Source organism: Neomonachus schauinslandi, chromosome 7 (assembly GCF_002201575.2).
Source record: "Neomonachus schauinslandi chromosome 7, ASM220157v2, whole genome shotgun sequence".
In the NCBI taxonomy this organism is placed as follows: Eukaryota; Metazoa; Chordata; class Mammalia; order Carnivora; family Phocidae; genus Neomonachus; species Neomonachus schauinslandi.
This window is the reverse complement of record NC_058409.1, coordinates 53,344,316-53,360,902: the sequence shown is the minus strand read 5'-3', so window position 1 is coordinate 53,360,902 and position 16,587 is coordinate 53,344,316. Positions and strand designations below refer to the sequence as shown.

Below are 16,587 nucleotides of genomic sequence, written 5' to 3'. Positions count from 1 at the left end.
GCACCAGTCTAGCTGGAGTTCACACAAAAGAAAGGTCTGAGTACTGGTCTAAGATAGCCCCCAAATACTGAAGGAAACTAGGTCTGTGCTTGTCCAGTTGGTAAAGGAATAGCAATTAAGTTAAAATGAGTGCCGCAGCAGTGTTCTTTTCAGCTTAAAATGCCCTGAGGCCAACTAAACATAGTCTTGACTCCAGTGGAGGAGGATCCGGCTGTCCAGTTACATCACAGTTGACCCATGCTAGTTCTGTCAGGTGTAGTCAGGCACTTTAGAGCAGGGGCGGCCCAAACAAAATAATCTGAGTTTTTAAAAATATATTTGAAAGTCATTTCAAACATAGTGTAGTACATGAATTCAAATTGTGGGCCTACAGATAAGTAGCACCAGCCAATTTTAAATCTAACGCCTCCGCTTTTAACTTCTTGAGGGAAAAAGTTTGTGATGTCCAAAGTAAGTCTCATTAATGGGCATTAGCTTAGAGGTCCTAAGCCCCACAGGGCAGGGGACTTCCTAGAGTCTCTCTTGGATTTCTTTCATGTAGATCTACATATTCTTTTTTCTGGCCCTCCATTGTATTTACCCCGTAGTCCTTTTTTAGCACTTGACACCCTGTTTTCATCCCAATAAACTCCTGAAGGATAGATTTATAAATATTCTTTATAAATACTTTGAATGAATTTATTTACAGTAAAGTTACTATGTTTTCATTCCAAAAGCTCCAGTGTCATAAGCATTATTTCTTTCTTTGAAAATCTGAAAATAAGGTATTATCTAAAATAATGCCCCTTAACCTCAATGTGTATAAAACATCTCTTGGAATTCTTGTTAAGTGCAGACTCTGATTCAGTCTGGAATGTGAGATTTTGTATTTCTAATAGGCTCCAGGTGTTGCCAGTGTTGCTGGTCCTTGAACCTGACTTCGGGATGTCAGGAGTCTAGAAGAGCACTGTGCAATAGAAATACAACATCCACTTTAATCTAAAATTAGAGCCACATTAAGAAAAAGTAAACCAGCAAAATTAATTTTGATGATACATTTTACTTACCCCAGTATATCAAAATAGTACCATTTCAACATATAATCAGTATAAAAATTAATGAGGCATTTTACTTTTTTTCATATTAAGTGTTTGAAACCTAGTATGTATTTTATACTTAGAGCACATGTCAGTTTAGACTAGTAATATCCTAATGAGATGGCTAGTTGACTACTACTTGGACAGTGTATGTCTAGAAGTTTATATCCCTAAGACCACCTTAAATGTGTGGCTGGTAAGGTTGATTCATTAATCCATTGCTCAGCTCTTTTCTTGAGCCACACTTTGTGAAACTTCTAACATCTTTTGTAGAGAGGGAGAATATACTTAATAGTTAATTGATTATATTAGTATCACTTAAGATGCCATATTTGACGTAAATAACATATTCTTCCTCTTTGGGTGTGATAATTCATCATAGAGTGATCATATTAGCATCTCTTTATTCACGATGTAATTTAGTTTCCTTTTGCCAATTTCTCATTATTGCTTCTGTTTCTGAAGGCATTTTGCTTTTTTGTCAGCTCCTAGATTGATCTTTGCAAAACATAATCAGATGGTTACTGTCCCACTTAACACCCTTCAGTGGCTTCCCATTGGAGATTTAAACTCTTCACCCTGGCTTACAAAACCTTACATGATGTGATTCCTGCCACACCTTCCCCTCATCAGATGCTACTCTTCTTTTTACCCACTAATAATCCAGCTACCCTGGCCATCTTGTTATTTTTCCATTAGCAAAACCATTCCTTGCACAGCCATATCCTGTGTCTGGTATTCTTTTCTTCAGGATTTTGCATACATGGCCATTCTTTTCTGTGTCTTCATCTAAATTATCTTGGAGAGGCCTTCCCAGATCATTCAGTCTCAGATAACCTATCACTATCATAACCATCTTTTTTTATTCTCTAAAAAGCATTTATAGCCATTTGAAATGTTCTTTTTCAAAATTTGTTTGCTTGTTCATTTTTTTCCCCCACTTGAACACATGTTACATTATCTAAAAAATGAAATGTGAAGGTTAACAGTTACTGTTTATCCTTAGATTTGGATTATGCACTGAAATGCCTTCAGCGTGAAGATCCCAGTTTGAAAGTGAAGCTGGATCCTGATTCTGGACAGGTACGCATTTTATTACTTAACCCCAGAAATCTTTCAATTGTGTGTGTGTGTGATACTCTGGACAGGTACGCATTTTATTACTTAACCCCAGAAATCTTTCAATAGTGTGTGTGTGTGTGTGTGTGTGTGTGTGTTTAAATGCATATATCTAAAACATGATTGGTTCATGCCCCTGAAAGAAAAAACTTTCTCTTTTGGTTCTCTCATAGTAGAAATTTTTTTTTTTTTTAAGATTTTATTTATTTATTCATAAGAGACAGAGAGGCAGAGGGAGAAGCAGGTTCCCCGCTGAGCAGGGAGCCCGATGCGGGACTCGATCCCAGGACCCCGGGATCATGACCTGAGCCGAAGGCAGACGCTTAACCATCTGAGCCACCCAGGCGCCCTCATAGTAGAAATTTCTGATTATTATGTTGACTGTCAAGCTATTAGTTTCTCAATATAATTAATTATACCTCACTTACCTAAACCATTCTTTATCATTTCAGCTTTCCAGAAGACAGCCTTTGTGAAATTTTGAAATAAGGTTCAACCCTAAGACAAAGTCTTGACCCTTTAATGCTAAGGTTTATAGATTCAGCATACTAAAGGGAGGATGCAAAGGTGCTCTTAATGTCACTAACTCACCTAAGGTGGGGGAGAAGTGACTGCTTACATCCTAACACAGTTGGGAGGAAGTAGAGCTAAAGTAGGTGGTAAGAAGTTTGTATATATTACATTACAGTAGAAGAACACATGTTCCATTCTGCGTCGTCTTTTTAGGAAGGCAGGTAAAGTTTATCTAAGATTTTAGAAAAAGTTCCTTTAAAAGGTTATAAATTAGCCTTTAAGGATAAACTGATTTAATCTTTAAAACAGGGAGTATTTTATTTCCCAAATGCCAGCTAATTGAGGTGGTAATTTAATTAATGCTGAAGGATACAACAAGCAGTTAAACTTTTTATTTTAAAACCTTCATTTAAAAAACGCCAATACATTTTTTTTAAAATAAATAATACACAAGGGTACAAAGTACAAATTTTTTTTTTTTTTTTTTTAAAGATTTTATTTCTTTAGGGGCACCTGGGTGGCTCAGTCAGTTAAGCGTCTGCCTTCGGCTCAGGTCATGGTCCCAAGGTCCTGGGATCGAGCCCCGCATCAGGCTCCCGGCTTGGCAGGAAGCCTGCTTCTCCCTCTCCCACTCCTCCGGCTTGTGTTCCTGCTCTCACTGTCTCTCTCTCTCTCAAATGAATACATAAAATCTTAAAAAAAAAAAAAATAGATTTTATTTCTTTATTTGAGAGAGAGCGAGAGAGCACGAGCAGGGGCGGGGAGAGGGAGAAGCGGGCTCCCTGCTGAGCAGGGAGCCTGATGTGGGGCTCAAACGCTGGGCCCCGGGATCATGACCTGAGCTGAAGGCAGACGCTCAACGGACTGAGCCACCCAGGTGCCCCACAAAGTACAAAATTAAAGTTTCCCTTTTTCTCCATTCTATTTTACACAGGTAACCACTGAAAATGTGAATAACGTTTCACACTACCCAAATGTCTTCTGCTGTGCTATGTTATAAATAAAGCACAGTATATTTTTTCCATATATAGATATCTAGACATAGATATAGATTATAACAAGTCATTCAATTCGTATTGTTCTACAACTTGTTTTTCCCAAGTAATCCGCTTCTTTAACTTTATATTAGAAGTACAGCAGTTGTAGCTAGGTGCTACCTGCCTGTTTAAACTGTCTTGTAATAAGGACAAAATAGCCTAGAAATTCACTTTTTAAATTAAAAAAAAATTTTTTTTTAACTGAGCTTTATGCCCAACATAGGCCTTGAACTCACAACCCTGAGATCAAGAGTTACATGCTCGGGCGCCTGGGTGGCTCAGTTGGTTAAGCGACTGCCTTCGGCTCAGGTCATGATCCTGGAGTCCCTGGATCGAGTCCCGCACCGGGCTCCCTGCTCGGCAGGGAGCCTGCTTCTGCCTCTGACCCTCCCCCCTCTCATGTGCTCTCTTTCTCTCATTCTCTCTGTCTCAAATAAATAAATAAAATTTTAAAAAAATCTTTAAAAAAAAAAAAGTTACGTGCTCTACTAACTAAGCCAGCCAGGCGCCCCAGCAATTCACTATTATTTTTTTTATTTTTTATTATTTTTTAAGATTTTTTATTTATTCATTTGAGAGAGAGAGAGAAACAGCGCACAAATAGGGGGGAGAGGCAGAGGGAGAGGGAGAAGCAGACATCCTGCTGAACTGGAAGCCTGACATGGGGCTCGATCTCAGGACCCTGAGATCATGACCTGAGCCGAAGGTAGACGCTTAACCATCTAAGCCACCCAGGGGCCCCAGCAATTCACTTTTCATTGACTTACCCACTCAGAAAAGTTAAAAACTGTTTTGAAGAGGTGCCAAAAAAAAATTGCAAAGAAACTCGGTTTGTCAGGAATGAAAAATAATATTGATATCATACCTTTATATAGTATTTTGTGATAAACATAATTTTTTCTTTGATGGTTTTATTTTCTTCCTCTTTTAACCAGACTGTCCTCTGTGGTATGGGGGAGCTACATATCGAGATTATTCATGACCGAATCAAGAGGGAATATGGACTGGAAACCTATCTAGGGCCTCTCCAGGTGGCATACCGAGAGACCATCCTAAATGCAGTTCATGCCACAGGTAAAAAGTAAAACATTTAGAATTTGCTATTTTTGTTTCTCTCTCTCCAGGACCTGTTTTCTGAAAGCAGGGTTCACAGTCACTAGTATCTTCCATCAGTGGGCATAGGGTTTTTTGTTTTTAAGATTTTATTTATTTATTTGACAGGGAGGGCAAGCACAAGCAGGGAGGGAGCAGCAGAGGGAGAGAGAGAAGCAGGCTCCCCTCTGAGCAGGGAGCCCAACTAGGGGGAAATGGGCAGACCTCGGGCTTGATCCCAGGACCCTAGGATCATGACCTGAGCCAAAGGCAGACGCTTAACTGACTGAGCCACTGAGGCACCCCGGGCATAGGTTTTATGTGTGTGTTTTATTATTTTTGGGGGGATTTTGTTCTGTTTTGTTTTAACCCAGTTGTCTTCTTTACCATTCATTACATCAATCAAACGATGAGCCCTTACCAAACAAATACGCTTTTCAGTGGTGGTCATGGGCTAGACTAAGGCCTTGGTGTAGGTGGCTCATACTAATCCTCACTACCAGAATGAGTGTAAGAATTTGAAGTTCATGTGTTATTTTTACTCTACAAAGTGAGTGCAAAATAATTTCATCTATTTAATAAATATGGTAATATTATGCTGATGATGTTCTTGAGAAAGTACAGTTTATATATTTCTGTCCCAAAATTTAAGAATTCATGTTTTTTCTATATATGATAGTTTCAGTTTGGTTTTCTTAAGCATAGGAACATGACAATCACTGCTTTTCCCCAAGGAATAAACATGGAGAAATTTCTGAAAAAATAATAGAGAAAAGATGTTAAGGATAATTAAATGAAACTCAGTGATTTATAAAAAAGGCCAGGTGGTTACTTTTCAGTAAAACTTGAAAAATTAAACAAGCAGAATGTAGAAGCAAGTGATATGAAGATTTCTTTCTCTTTTTTTTTTTTTTTTTTAAGATTTTATTTATTTATTTGACAGAGACATAGTGAGAGCAGGAACACAAGCCAGAGGAGTGGGAGAGGGAAAAGCAGGCTTCCTGCTGGGCAGCCAAGGATCCTGGAAAAAACAAACATGGGGCCTCTAGATAAATGTATCTTTAATCCATTCCTCAAAGAAAAATCCCATAGATAAAGGAGAATTAAATCACAATTCAAAAAATACTTTAAAGTTACAAAATCATGAGAAAAGGCACAATGAGCAAAAAGGTAGTAGAAAAAGCATCAGTCAGAACAGCAGAGGCTTCTGATATTGGAATTATTGGATGCAGGATATAAAAGGAGTATATTTTTGAAGAAATAAAAGGAGATAGAAAGTATTAGTAAGGAACAAGAGACCATCAAGAATAAGCAGGCAATAGAACATTATGGTATTTTAGTTGAAAAGAAATGCTCAATATTGATGAGGGAATGTCATAAGGCCATAGGAACCAACTTGAAGAGGCTCTACTGGCCATATCTGAATGAATTAGAATAGCTTTTTTTTTTTTTTTTTAGATTTTATTTATTTTGACAGACACAGCGAGAGAGAGAACACAAGCAGGGCAAGTGGGAGAGAGAGAAGCAGACTCCCCGCGGAGCAGGGAGCCTGATGCGGGGCTCGATCCCAGGACCCTGGGATCATGACCTGAGCCGAAGGCAGACGCTTAACGACTGAGCCACCCAGGCGCCCCTAGAATAGCATTTAAGTCTAGTATATAGGCCATTGAGACAAAGTAGGGATTCATGAGTCCCTACTGATAATAGATAAACAGATGAGGAAGAAGAGGGGGTTCTTCCTTAGAGTGGAATGCCAACTGCTGACTGTTAGATGCTGAGGAGGAGGGTTGGAGTAGAAAAATAGTCATTTTGCAACTATTCTGATTGTTAAATATTGGGTATCTTGAGGAGCAGCATATTTGCATAGTCTTTAAAGGGTCTCCGCACAGATTGCTTATTAGTTTCAAGGTAAAAACTAGTAAGTAGACGCTGTAGCAATATGATGATGCATCACTAATGAGGGGCAGGTTGACATTGTGTACATCCAAAAAATTAAAAAAAGTTAGATATTAAAAAGACCAAGTTAAATGGACAACCATAGTATTCATAGATAAGGAGACTAAATATTGTGAAGCTACCGAATTAACCCAAAGAAGTGTATCAGACATGAATACGTATTATAAAGCCACAGTGGTTATGATACTAATTAAGCTAGAAACAGACAAACATAAAGAGATTTCTAATATCAGTAATGATTAGGATCATGCAAGTTAAAAGTATGAGATACTATTTTATACCAATAGAATTGGCAGGAATTAAGTCAGACGTGCCAAGTGTTGGTGAGATGTTGAGCAATGGAAACTCCTAAAAACTTCTGGTGGGAGTGTAAGTTATATAACCACTATGAAAACAATTTGGTACCTTCCTTGTGAAGTTGACTGTGTGCAGACTTTATTACTCAGCTATTCTTTTCCTGGGTGTATACCCTAGGGAAACTCTTACACATGTGCACTGAGAGATAAAAATTTTCATAATAGCCTTGTAATAAAAAACCCGTAAGTAGAAAAAAACAGGCCAAATATTTATGGACAGGAAAAGTGTAAGTTGTACTGTATTCATACCATAGAATATTATACAGCTATGAAAAAGAATGAGCTACGTAGATATGCATCACCCCAGAGCACCCACAAATGTGAAGCAGGGGACACCTGGGTGGTTCAGTCAGTTGAGCATCTGCCTTTGGCTAAGGTCGTGATCCCAGGGTCCTGGGATCAGGCCCCACATCGCTTCTCCTTCTCCCTTGGCCCTTCCCACCCTCTCTCATTCTCCTTCTCTCTCAAAGAAATAAAATCTGGGGCGCCTGGGTGGCTCAGTCGTTAAGCGTCTGCCTTCAGCTCAGGTCATGATCCCAGGGTCCTGGGATCGAGCCCTGCATCGGGCTTCCTGCTGGGCAGGAAGCCTGCTTCTCCCTCTCCCACTTCCCATGCTTGTGTTCCCTCTCTCGCTGTCTCTCTCTGTCAAATAAATAAATAAAATCTTAAAAATAAATAAAATCTTAGGAAAAATGTGAAGCAAAAGAAGCAAGTTGCAGGGTACATAGTAGAATAACAAATTCAAAACACAGCAGCATGAACTGTATTGTGTAGGGATACATGCATATGTAATATGACTAAGGAAAATCATAGGAATGATTACATCATGATGGGGTTGCTTCGGAAGTCTTGTAGGTTACTGGTAATGGTCTTTTTTTTTTAAGATCTTATTTATTTATTTGACAGAAAGTGACACAGCGAGAGAGGGAACACAAGCAGGGGGAGTGGGAGAGGGAAAAGCAGGCTTCCCGCTGAGCAGGGAGCCAATGTGGGGCTCGATCCCAGCACCCTGGGACCATGACCTGAGCTGAAGGTAGACGCTTAATGACTGAGCCACCCAGGTGCCCCTGGTCTATTTCTGAGAAGTTTTAGGTTTCATAAATGCTCCCTTAAATAAAAAATATTTCATAATATAAAAATTAGCTTAAAAAGGGATCATAAAGAAGAATTGTAGGCTATAATTTTTAGTTTTAATTTGCGCTGTATGTTACTCTGTTACATGGTCCCTCACATAAATACAGCATAGTTTTGTTTTAGTAAAATATTGGAGATTGGTGACAGATGGAAGTTGTTAGCAAATGAGAGATACGGTTTCCTTTTTTTTTCTTTTTAATATTTTATTTATTTGATAGACACAGCGAGAGAGGGAACACAGGGGGAGTGGGAGAGGGAGAAGCAGGCTTCCCACTGAGCAGGGAGCCCGATTGCAGGACTCGATCCCAGGACCCTGGGATCATAACCTGAGCTGATGGCAGACGCTTTTGACTGAGCCACCCAGGCGCCCCTAGAGATACTGTTTTCAATCTTTAAAAAAAGTCACTAGTTTGAGAAAAATCATAAATGCATAAAACATTACTGGTAGAATATGGAATTTAGCAGTTTGTGGGTTGACAGAATTAAAAGAGCCTTTTAATTTTCATTAGATAACCTTTTGTACTCTAAATGTTTTACAGTTAAAGCTGTGCAATTAAAAGAATTTCAGTCACATAAGATATTTCAAAAAGTTTAAATGTGTCATCTGCATATCAAAACTTGTGGGATGATCTGACTTAACACATCTCAGCACTGAAGCAGTATTAATTAGTGATTCACACCTGGCTTCTAACATTGGTAAACACAGAAACAAATGCTTCCTTGGCAGAACTTTTTACTCTGTCGTGTTTATATTGCATTTAGTACCATTGTAATATTTTCTCCCACTTTATCTTCTATGAGACTTTGAACTCGTTGACTGTAATTTTGCAAGTTGCAGCATCTTGGTAACTTTCTGGAACAAATCTCTGAAGTACTATAATCAATTTGTTTATAGATACCTTAGATAGAACTTTAGGAGACAAACGGCATCTTGTGACTGTAGAACTGGAAGTAAAACCAATTGAAACATCCTCTGTTACGCCAGTTATCAAGTATGCTGCAGGTGTTAGTGAAGACCTTCTGAAGGTCTCCCAAGAGGCCATTGAAAATGGAATTCACAGTGCATGCCTCCAAGGTAAGGTACTGAAATAAGAGTAAGCTTTAGTATCACAAGTCGACCACTGAAGTCACTCCTAATATCATAGATTATTTCTGTCCTTCTTTCCAGCTTCGGCAGTGTTTTCTTAGTATCTCTTCTGATTATGTGTATGTTACACCTTTTTCCATTGTCCCACAGTGCTTGGATATTCTGTTCTGGGTGGGAGTTTTTTTTTTTTTTTTCCCCAGTCTTCAGTTTGCTTTTCACAGTTCTAGAGGTCTCTATGGATACAATTTCTTTTTTTTTTTTTTTTAAAGATTTTTTTTATTTGTCAGAGAGAGCTCACAAGCAGGGAGAGCGGCAGGCAGAGGGAGAAGCAGGCTCCCCTCTGAGCAAGGAGCCAGATGTGGGGCAATGGATACAATTTCTAACTCAGTACTTTCTTCAGCTGTGTCCAGTCTACTTATAAGCCCATCAAAGACATTCTTCATTTATTTTACTGTTTTTGATTTCAAGCATTTGTTTTTGGTTCTTTTTTGGGACTTCCCTCTCTCTCTGCTTTATTTTTTAATTTTTATTTATTTTTTAAAGATTTTATTTATTTGACAGAGAAAGACACAGCGAGAGAGGGAACACTAGCAGGGGGAGTGGGAGAGGGAGAAACAGGCCTCCTGCCGAGCAGGGAGCCTGACGTTGGGCTCGCTCCCAGGACCCTGGGACCATGAACTGAGCCTAAGGCAGATGCTTAACAACTGAGCCACCCAGGCGCCCCCCTCTCTCTCTCTGCTTTAATTGCCCATCTGTCTGTTCTTGCATGTGGTCTACTCTGAGTCCTTAGCATTATCAGTCATGTGATGGGATCATTACAACATCCTTACCGTGTCTGGTTCTGATGCATGTTCTGTATTCATATTGTGCTTTTGCTTTTTAATATACCTTGTAATGTTTTCCTGATGGCCAGACACGATGTACTGGGTAAAAGGAATGGCTGTAAACATGCCTTTAGTAATGTGGAGGTCAGGTGTTGGGGAAGGGAAGCATTCTCTAATCCTAGGATTAAGACTCAGTCTTATAGTGAGCCCATGCCTCTAGACTAGGAACTGCACGTTTCTTTTTTCCTTTTTTTTTTTTTTTCTGCTGGCCTCAGGTTGGACAGGATGGCTAAGGTGGACTGGAGTTTGGTACTTCAGTCAAGTTGGTTAGGTCCTGCTAATGCTGGACCTGCTGGTTAGGCTCTAGTTAACTAGTTTCCCCTGACAGCAGGCCTTTGTACGAACAGTGTGTTCTGGAGTATTTCAGAATGGTTTCTTTACCCTTCTGTCAGAAGCATAAGGGGCTTTTTCTCTGATACTTATGGTGAGAACCTGCTTGAGCTCCTGCAGGTAAATCTCAAAAAATTTGGGGGGGGGGTCCCCCTTATGATTTATGTATGACTGGGTCCCCTTGGCGTTCTTACCTCCCAGACTTGTCCACCCTGAGCCTCCAGCAGTTCATCAATTATAGTTGAGGATTTCCCACCCTGGTGGTGGTCCCTGGGCTAGTGAGCCTCTGTTCTAGGAAGCTGTGACTTCTGGTGTTCACCTGTCTCTCGAGTGTTTGGGGCAGTGAGTTTGTCCTTTGTCTTCTCCTCTCTTACGGATCCGAGAAGAGTTGCCTTACTTGCTGGGTCAGAGTGACAACTTCTAAGCTGCTTACGTGAACTGGAAACCAGAAGTCCTCTCCCTGTCTTTACTCCTCATTGCATGTTGTGTGCTAACACAGTTGTTTTTCCCCTTGCCTAGGACCATTGCTCGGATCCCCAGTTCAAGATGTGGCCATTACCTTACAGTCGCTGATCATTCGTCCTGGTACCTCCACGACGATGATTTCTGCCTGTGTGTCGAGATGCTTACAACAGGTATAGGACTGTCCTGTGACCCTTCTTGCTCGAAGGTGGCTGTGCTGACAGCAGTGCACCGTTGCTGCTCGGGCAGCTGTGCTTGGCAGGGCCTCACACTTGTACTGTCGCCTTCTCGGCCCTAGAGTCAGGAAGGGTTCTTGCCTTGGGGCATCTTTGACTTCTTCATCACCACGGTTATATTGGAAGAGGACCTAGAAAATTACTGTTTAGCACTATGGCCAGGAAATAGCCTCTGGTTTTGGCAAAGAGGTAGGTTTCCTTCCCTGGCATTTCTGGTCTCCCCCTCCCAGACACATACCTATTAGAGGTCAGCGTGGTGGTTTGAGTAGGGGACATTTTGGGGGTCAGCCGGGCCCAAGATGGACTATAATCGAAAGAACATTGAAGATGCAGTATTAGTTCCAATTCCGGAGTTCCTGTTTATCTGAATAAGATTACCTTAATCAAAGATCATTGAAATCAGACAAGTCTCGCGGAAGAAAAGGTTCAGGATAAGCACCTAACCTTACGAAAGTATCAAGCAATCTAGTCTTCTTGGCATGGTTACCTCCATGTCCTTGAGTGTCTTGCCTCAGTAAGCTACCAGAGCTGAATTAACTCACAGGATCTTAGTGCTAAATGCTGACTCTGCATTCCTTTCAGTGTGGGAATACTGTAGTTTTGTAGGTGACTGATTTGCATTAAAGCACTTGCTTTTTAAAACAATATTCTAAAATTTTTGATTGTGTTTGAGGCTTGATTTTCTACAGCTCATTTGAATCCAAAATTATGAAGCTAATGTAAATACCCTAAGTCCCTGACTTATGAAGGTAGAACTTAGTGTCTCATTTATGTCCGTTCAAGTTCATACTTTTTTTTTTTAAGTAGGCTCTACGCCCAGTGTGGAGCCCACTGCGGGGCTTGAACTCATGACCCTGAGATCAAGATTTGAGCTGAGATCCAGAGTCTGACACTTGTTCAGCTGAGCCACCCAGGCACTCCTCAAGTTCATGCTACTTAAAATTCTTTTATTTAAAAAAAAAAAACCTGTACATTCAAAAAGCATTATTTAAATATTGTTTGCTTAAGCACATAGTTAGAAATATTACCTGTAAATCAGTCATGATTAAAATGTTGAGAGTATTTCCAATAATTTTTTTTTTTTTTTTTTTATTAAAGATTTTTATTTATTTATTTGAGAGAGAGAATGAGATAGAGAGCATGAGAGGGGGGAGGGTCAGAGAGAGAGGCAGACTCCCCGCTGAGCAGGGAGCCCGACGTGGGACTCGATCCCGGGACTCCAGGATCATGACCCGAGCCGAAGGCAGTCGCCCAACCAACTGAGCCACCCAGGCGCCCCTCCAATAATTTTTTTAAATTGGTTTTAGTTAACAGTAACCTGAAAGATGTCCTGTTTCTAAGTTAACCCCAAGCCCCATTATATTGGTCAGTCCTTCAAAATCTTAATATGCCTTCTAAAAATCTGTGTTTCTGAGTTGGATAGTCTGTTTATTAAGTTCATTAATTAACTTCATGGGGGCTTACATTTAATCTTTAGTTTTTATACATGAAGTACTCCTGATAGAAGTACTGCAGGCCTTGTTAAGCTTCATCTAGTAGGGAAGCTTCTGCTTATTAGAAGTTAATGACGCTTCCTGTATTTATTGAGCCATCTTTGTTGAGCTTACAGTACACTGTGTACTGAGATGGACACAAATGGGATATGTATGTTTGTCTTGAACCAAAGGACCTTAAGGTTTGTAAGATGAGGGGCGCCTGGGTGGCTCAGTCAGTTAAGCGTCTGCCTTCGGCTCAGGTCATGATCCCACGGTCCTGGGATCGAGCCCCACATCAGGCTCCCTGCTCCGTGGGAAGCCTACTTCTCCCTCTCCCTCTGCCTGCCACTCCCCCTGCTTGTGTTCTCTCGCTGTCAAATAAATAAGTAAAACCAAAAAAAAAAAAAAATTTATGAGGATTAATTTTATATCCAAATAGCCAAAATATTAGAGCAGACTGGGAGTCGTAAAAATGAAGTGAGGAATTAGAATTTTTAATTTTTTATTTAAAATCAATTTAGTTAACATATAGTGTATTATTAGTTTCAGGGGTTGAATTGAGTGATTCATCAGTTGCTTATAACACCCAGTGTTCATTACATCATGTGCCCTCCTTCATGCCCAGTAACCCCATCCCCCCACCCAACTCCCCTCCAGCAACCCTCAGTTTGTTTCCTACAGCTAAGAGTCTCTTACGGTTTGTCTCCCTGTTTTTATTTTTCCTTCCCTTCCCCTATGTTCATCTGTTTTATTTCTTAAATTCCACATATGAGTGACATATGGTATTTGACCTTCTCTGACATATTTTGCTCAGCATAATACCCTCTAGTTTCATCCACATCGTTGCAGTTGGGGAATTAGGATTCTTGGAAGGAATATATGAGCTGTGAATTTTGGGGGCATTCCAGAAAGGGAGATATTGAGGAGTCCCTTCAACTGTAGTATCAAGATGAATGCAGAGTAGTAGGGAAAAACTGTTGGAAAAGTAGAATGGAGTCAGGCCATAGAGAAACCTTTCAAAACTACACTGAGGAGTTTGAGGTTTGTTTTGAGAACAGTGGTGAAAATTTTCAGGTTTTTGAAGCAGGCAGTATAATCACTGGAATATAGGAGGAACTAGAGGTAGGGAGGAGATAGTCTGGGACAGAGAATGGACTGGGTCTGAACTAGGATATTGGCAATAGGAATGGAAATCTTATAGCTACTTCGGGAAAAGAAAGTCAAAGATGTTTGACCAGGTGAATTGAAGATTATGAAGCCATCAACAGAAATAGGAAAGAGCAGAGAAAAATGTTTACAGAAGGAAATGATGAGGTCATCTGCTGCTGTGGGGTATTTGGACACTGTCCTAAAGCAGGCCAGTAGGGTACAGGGCTGGAGCACTCAGACTGTAGTCTGTGTGAAGTATGAAGGTTTTGAGGAAGCTACATTGATGTTTTTGAAACATCCAAGAGAAAGAATGTGAAAAGACGACTGAGGACAGAAGCTGTGTATCTTAGTTACATATGTAACATTCAATCCTTTCCCCATTCCATTATTTTGTCCCAACAGACATTATGTGAAGCTCTGCGTAGCAACTGCAAAAAGAGAAGATATATAGTTGTTTGCTGTTGACGGTCATTATTTTTTAGTAGTATTTTCATTCAAGAAGGACCGTTAAGATACATTTTCTCTAGATGAGTCATTTCAGGTGGTTAGATTTTTTTTAAGATTTTATTTATTTGACAGAGAGCACAAGCAGGGGGAGAAGCGGACTCCCCGCCGAGCAAGGAGCCCAATACGGGGCTTGATCCCAGGACCCTGGGATCATGACCTGAGCCACCCAGGCGCCCCACAGTTGGTTAGAGTTTAAAGCTATGAAGAACTGATTGTTTTACTATGTATGTATGCTATGTTTTGAAATTTCGATAATAATGAGAATATACTCCTGGTTTTAGTAATGTGGCCATTTTTCATGATTGTGCAGGGGAGGGGCAGGAGAAGAGGTGGGGGAGATGGTGACTGATCAGGGACAATAGGATTTTAAAGGCCCACAACCTTTAGTTAATACAGACAGTGAAAATGCCCCCTGTAAGGCCTTAGTAATAATGAGAAGTGAGTGGTGGTGGAGTGGGAACAGAATAATGAACGGTTAACAGTAAAGGTGAAGGCCCATTCCAGAGCCCTAGCTCTCTTACTTAGTTTCCATTGCTAGGTCTCTGTTAAATTAAGTCCAACCTCATAACCAGAAGCTTAGCATTTATAGGAAATGGTTTTGTTATTTTTGAACTCTGGCAGGCTTCAACAGTAGGATAGCTTGTAAAATCAAACCCACTGGTACTTACAGTGCTTGCTTATGCCCTCCAAAACCCATTAACCAATTTGTCTGATGTAGTGGTAGTCGGAAAGACTGTGTCTGATGGGGACTCCAATTCGTTTGTTCCGTCCGGTACTCACTTGCCCTTTGTGCCACACTGGCTTTTTTCAGTTTGCCTGTTATTTATGTGCCGCTTGTTCTTGCCTTTTGTCGAGAATGTGTTTCTGCTACCTTATTGTAGTACATTTCTTGATTTGCCCTGACACAGACTGTATCTATAGTAGGCATCAGGAACAAAACACATGGTGTCAACAAGAAAGAAATTCTTTGATTGGAAGGGGAAAACCATTTTATTTCCTTGTATCTCTGGCCACGTGTTCGTAGGTGCTCTATATAACCAAGCTGTACTAAGCACCCCCTTGCCATGTACCTGATTTCTTATAGACAGTTAAAGCAGGCTTATATGTCTTTTTGCTGGAGCTCTAGGCTTACAAGGACAGGCAAAATTTAAGTTTTTATGAATCTTTAGGCTCTGAAGAAAGCTGATAAGCAAGTTTTAGAGCCCCTGATGAATCTCGAGGTGACAGTGACGAGAGATTACCTCAGCCCTGTCCTGGCAGATCTGGCACAAAGAAGAGGAACCATTCAGGAAATCCAGACTCGTCAGGAAAACAAAATTGTTACTGGATTTGTTCCCTTAGCAGAGATTATGGTAGGTAATTATTATCTTTTTTTTTGTTTTTTAATACTGGGGTATTTTTTTTTTTTTTTTTTTAAAGATTTTATTTATTTATCTGAGACAGAGAGAATGAGAGAGACAGAGAGCACATGAGAGGGGGGAGGGCCAGAGGGAGAAGCAGGCTCCCTGCCGAGCAGGGAGCCCGATGCGGGACTCGATCCAGGGACTCCAGGATCATGACCTGAGCCGAAGGCAGTCGCTTAACCAACTGAGCCACCCAGGCGCCCCAATACTGGGGTATTTTAATACTGGGGTATTTATGCTGAAAAAAGTAGGCAATCAGGGCTTTAATGGGATGCATGGGAAGTCTGAACTCAGGTCACTGGATCATGTGTGCTGCGTACCAAACTGGCACCAGCCTCAGTGGCCGTTTTTTCCCCTTCCAAGCACCGAGTCCAGGGAGTGCCTCTGAAGCATACCCATACTATTCAGTTACCTGCCCTCCACAGTATCTTGGTATCACATAGTTCCTGACAAAATGGTTACGTAAGTCACAGGAGTAACATCATCCCCTTGCCTGAAGATGGTGAAAAGAGCAGCAGGAAGAGAGACATGAGGCTTAAATTTAGTAACTAACGTAAATTATTTTGATTAGGGTTATTCAACTGTGCTTCGAACGCTTACCTCTGGCTCGGCTACTTTTGCCTTAGAACTCTCTCATTATCAAGCCATGAATCCTCAAGACCAAACTACACTGCTCAGCCGGCGAAGTGGCTTGACCCAGGTGCTTTAGGTCTTTGGAGACAACCTCACAAGCACTTTCAGTAAGTATACTAAATAAGCTGACAGTGGCAC

At 40.6% G+C, this 16,587-nt stretch overlaps 1 protein-coding gene across 2 annotated transcripts in view; it reads left to right on the top strand.

Moving 5' to 3' along the window:
• GFM2 (GTP dependent ribosome recycling factor mitochondrial 2) overlaps positions 1–16,587 on the top strand; it is a 59,149-nt gene that overhangs the window by 41,307 nt on the left and 1,255 nt on the right. For both annotated transcript variants that reach the window (XM_021702008.1, XM_021702001.1), the window contains 6 exons: positions 2,083–2,159; positions 4,681–4,819; positions 9,179–9,358; positions 11,104–11,219; positions 15,583–15,765; positions 16,388–16,556. In XM_021702008.1, the coding sequence (XP_021557683.1) occupies positions 2,083–2,159; positions 4,681–4,819; positions 9,179–9,358; positions 11,104–11,219; positions 15,583–15,765; positions 16,388–16,525 (833 nt within the window). In that variant the 3' untranslated portion in view covers positions 16,526–16,556. The remainder of the gene's footprint in view (positions 1–2,082; positions 2,160–4,680; positions 4,820–9,178; positions 9,359–11,103; positions 11,220–15,582; positions 15,766–16,387; positions 16,557–16,587) is intronic.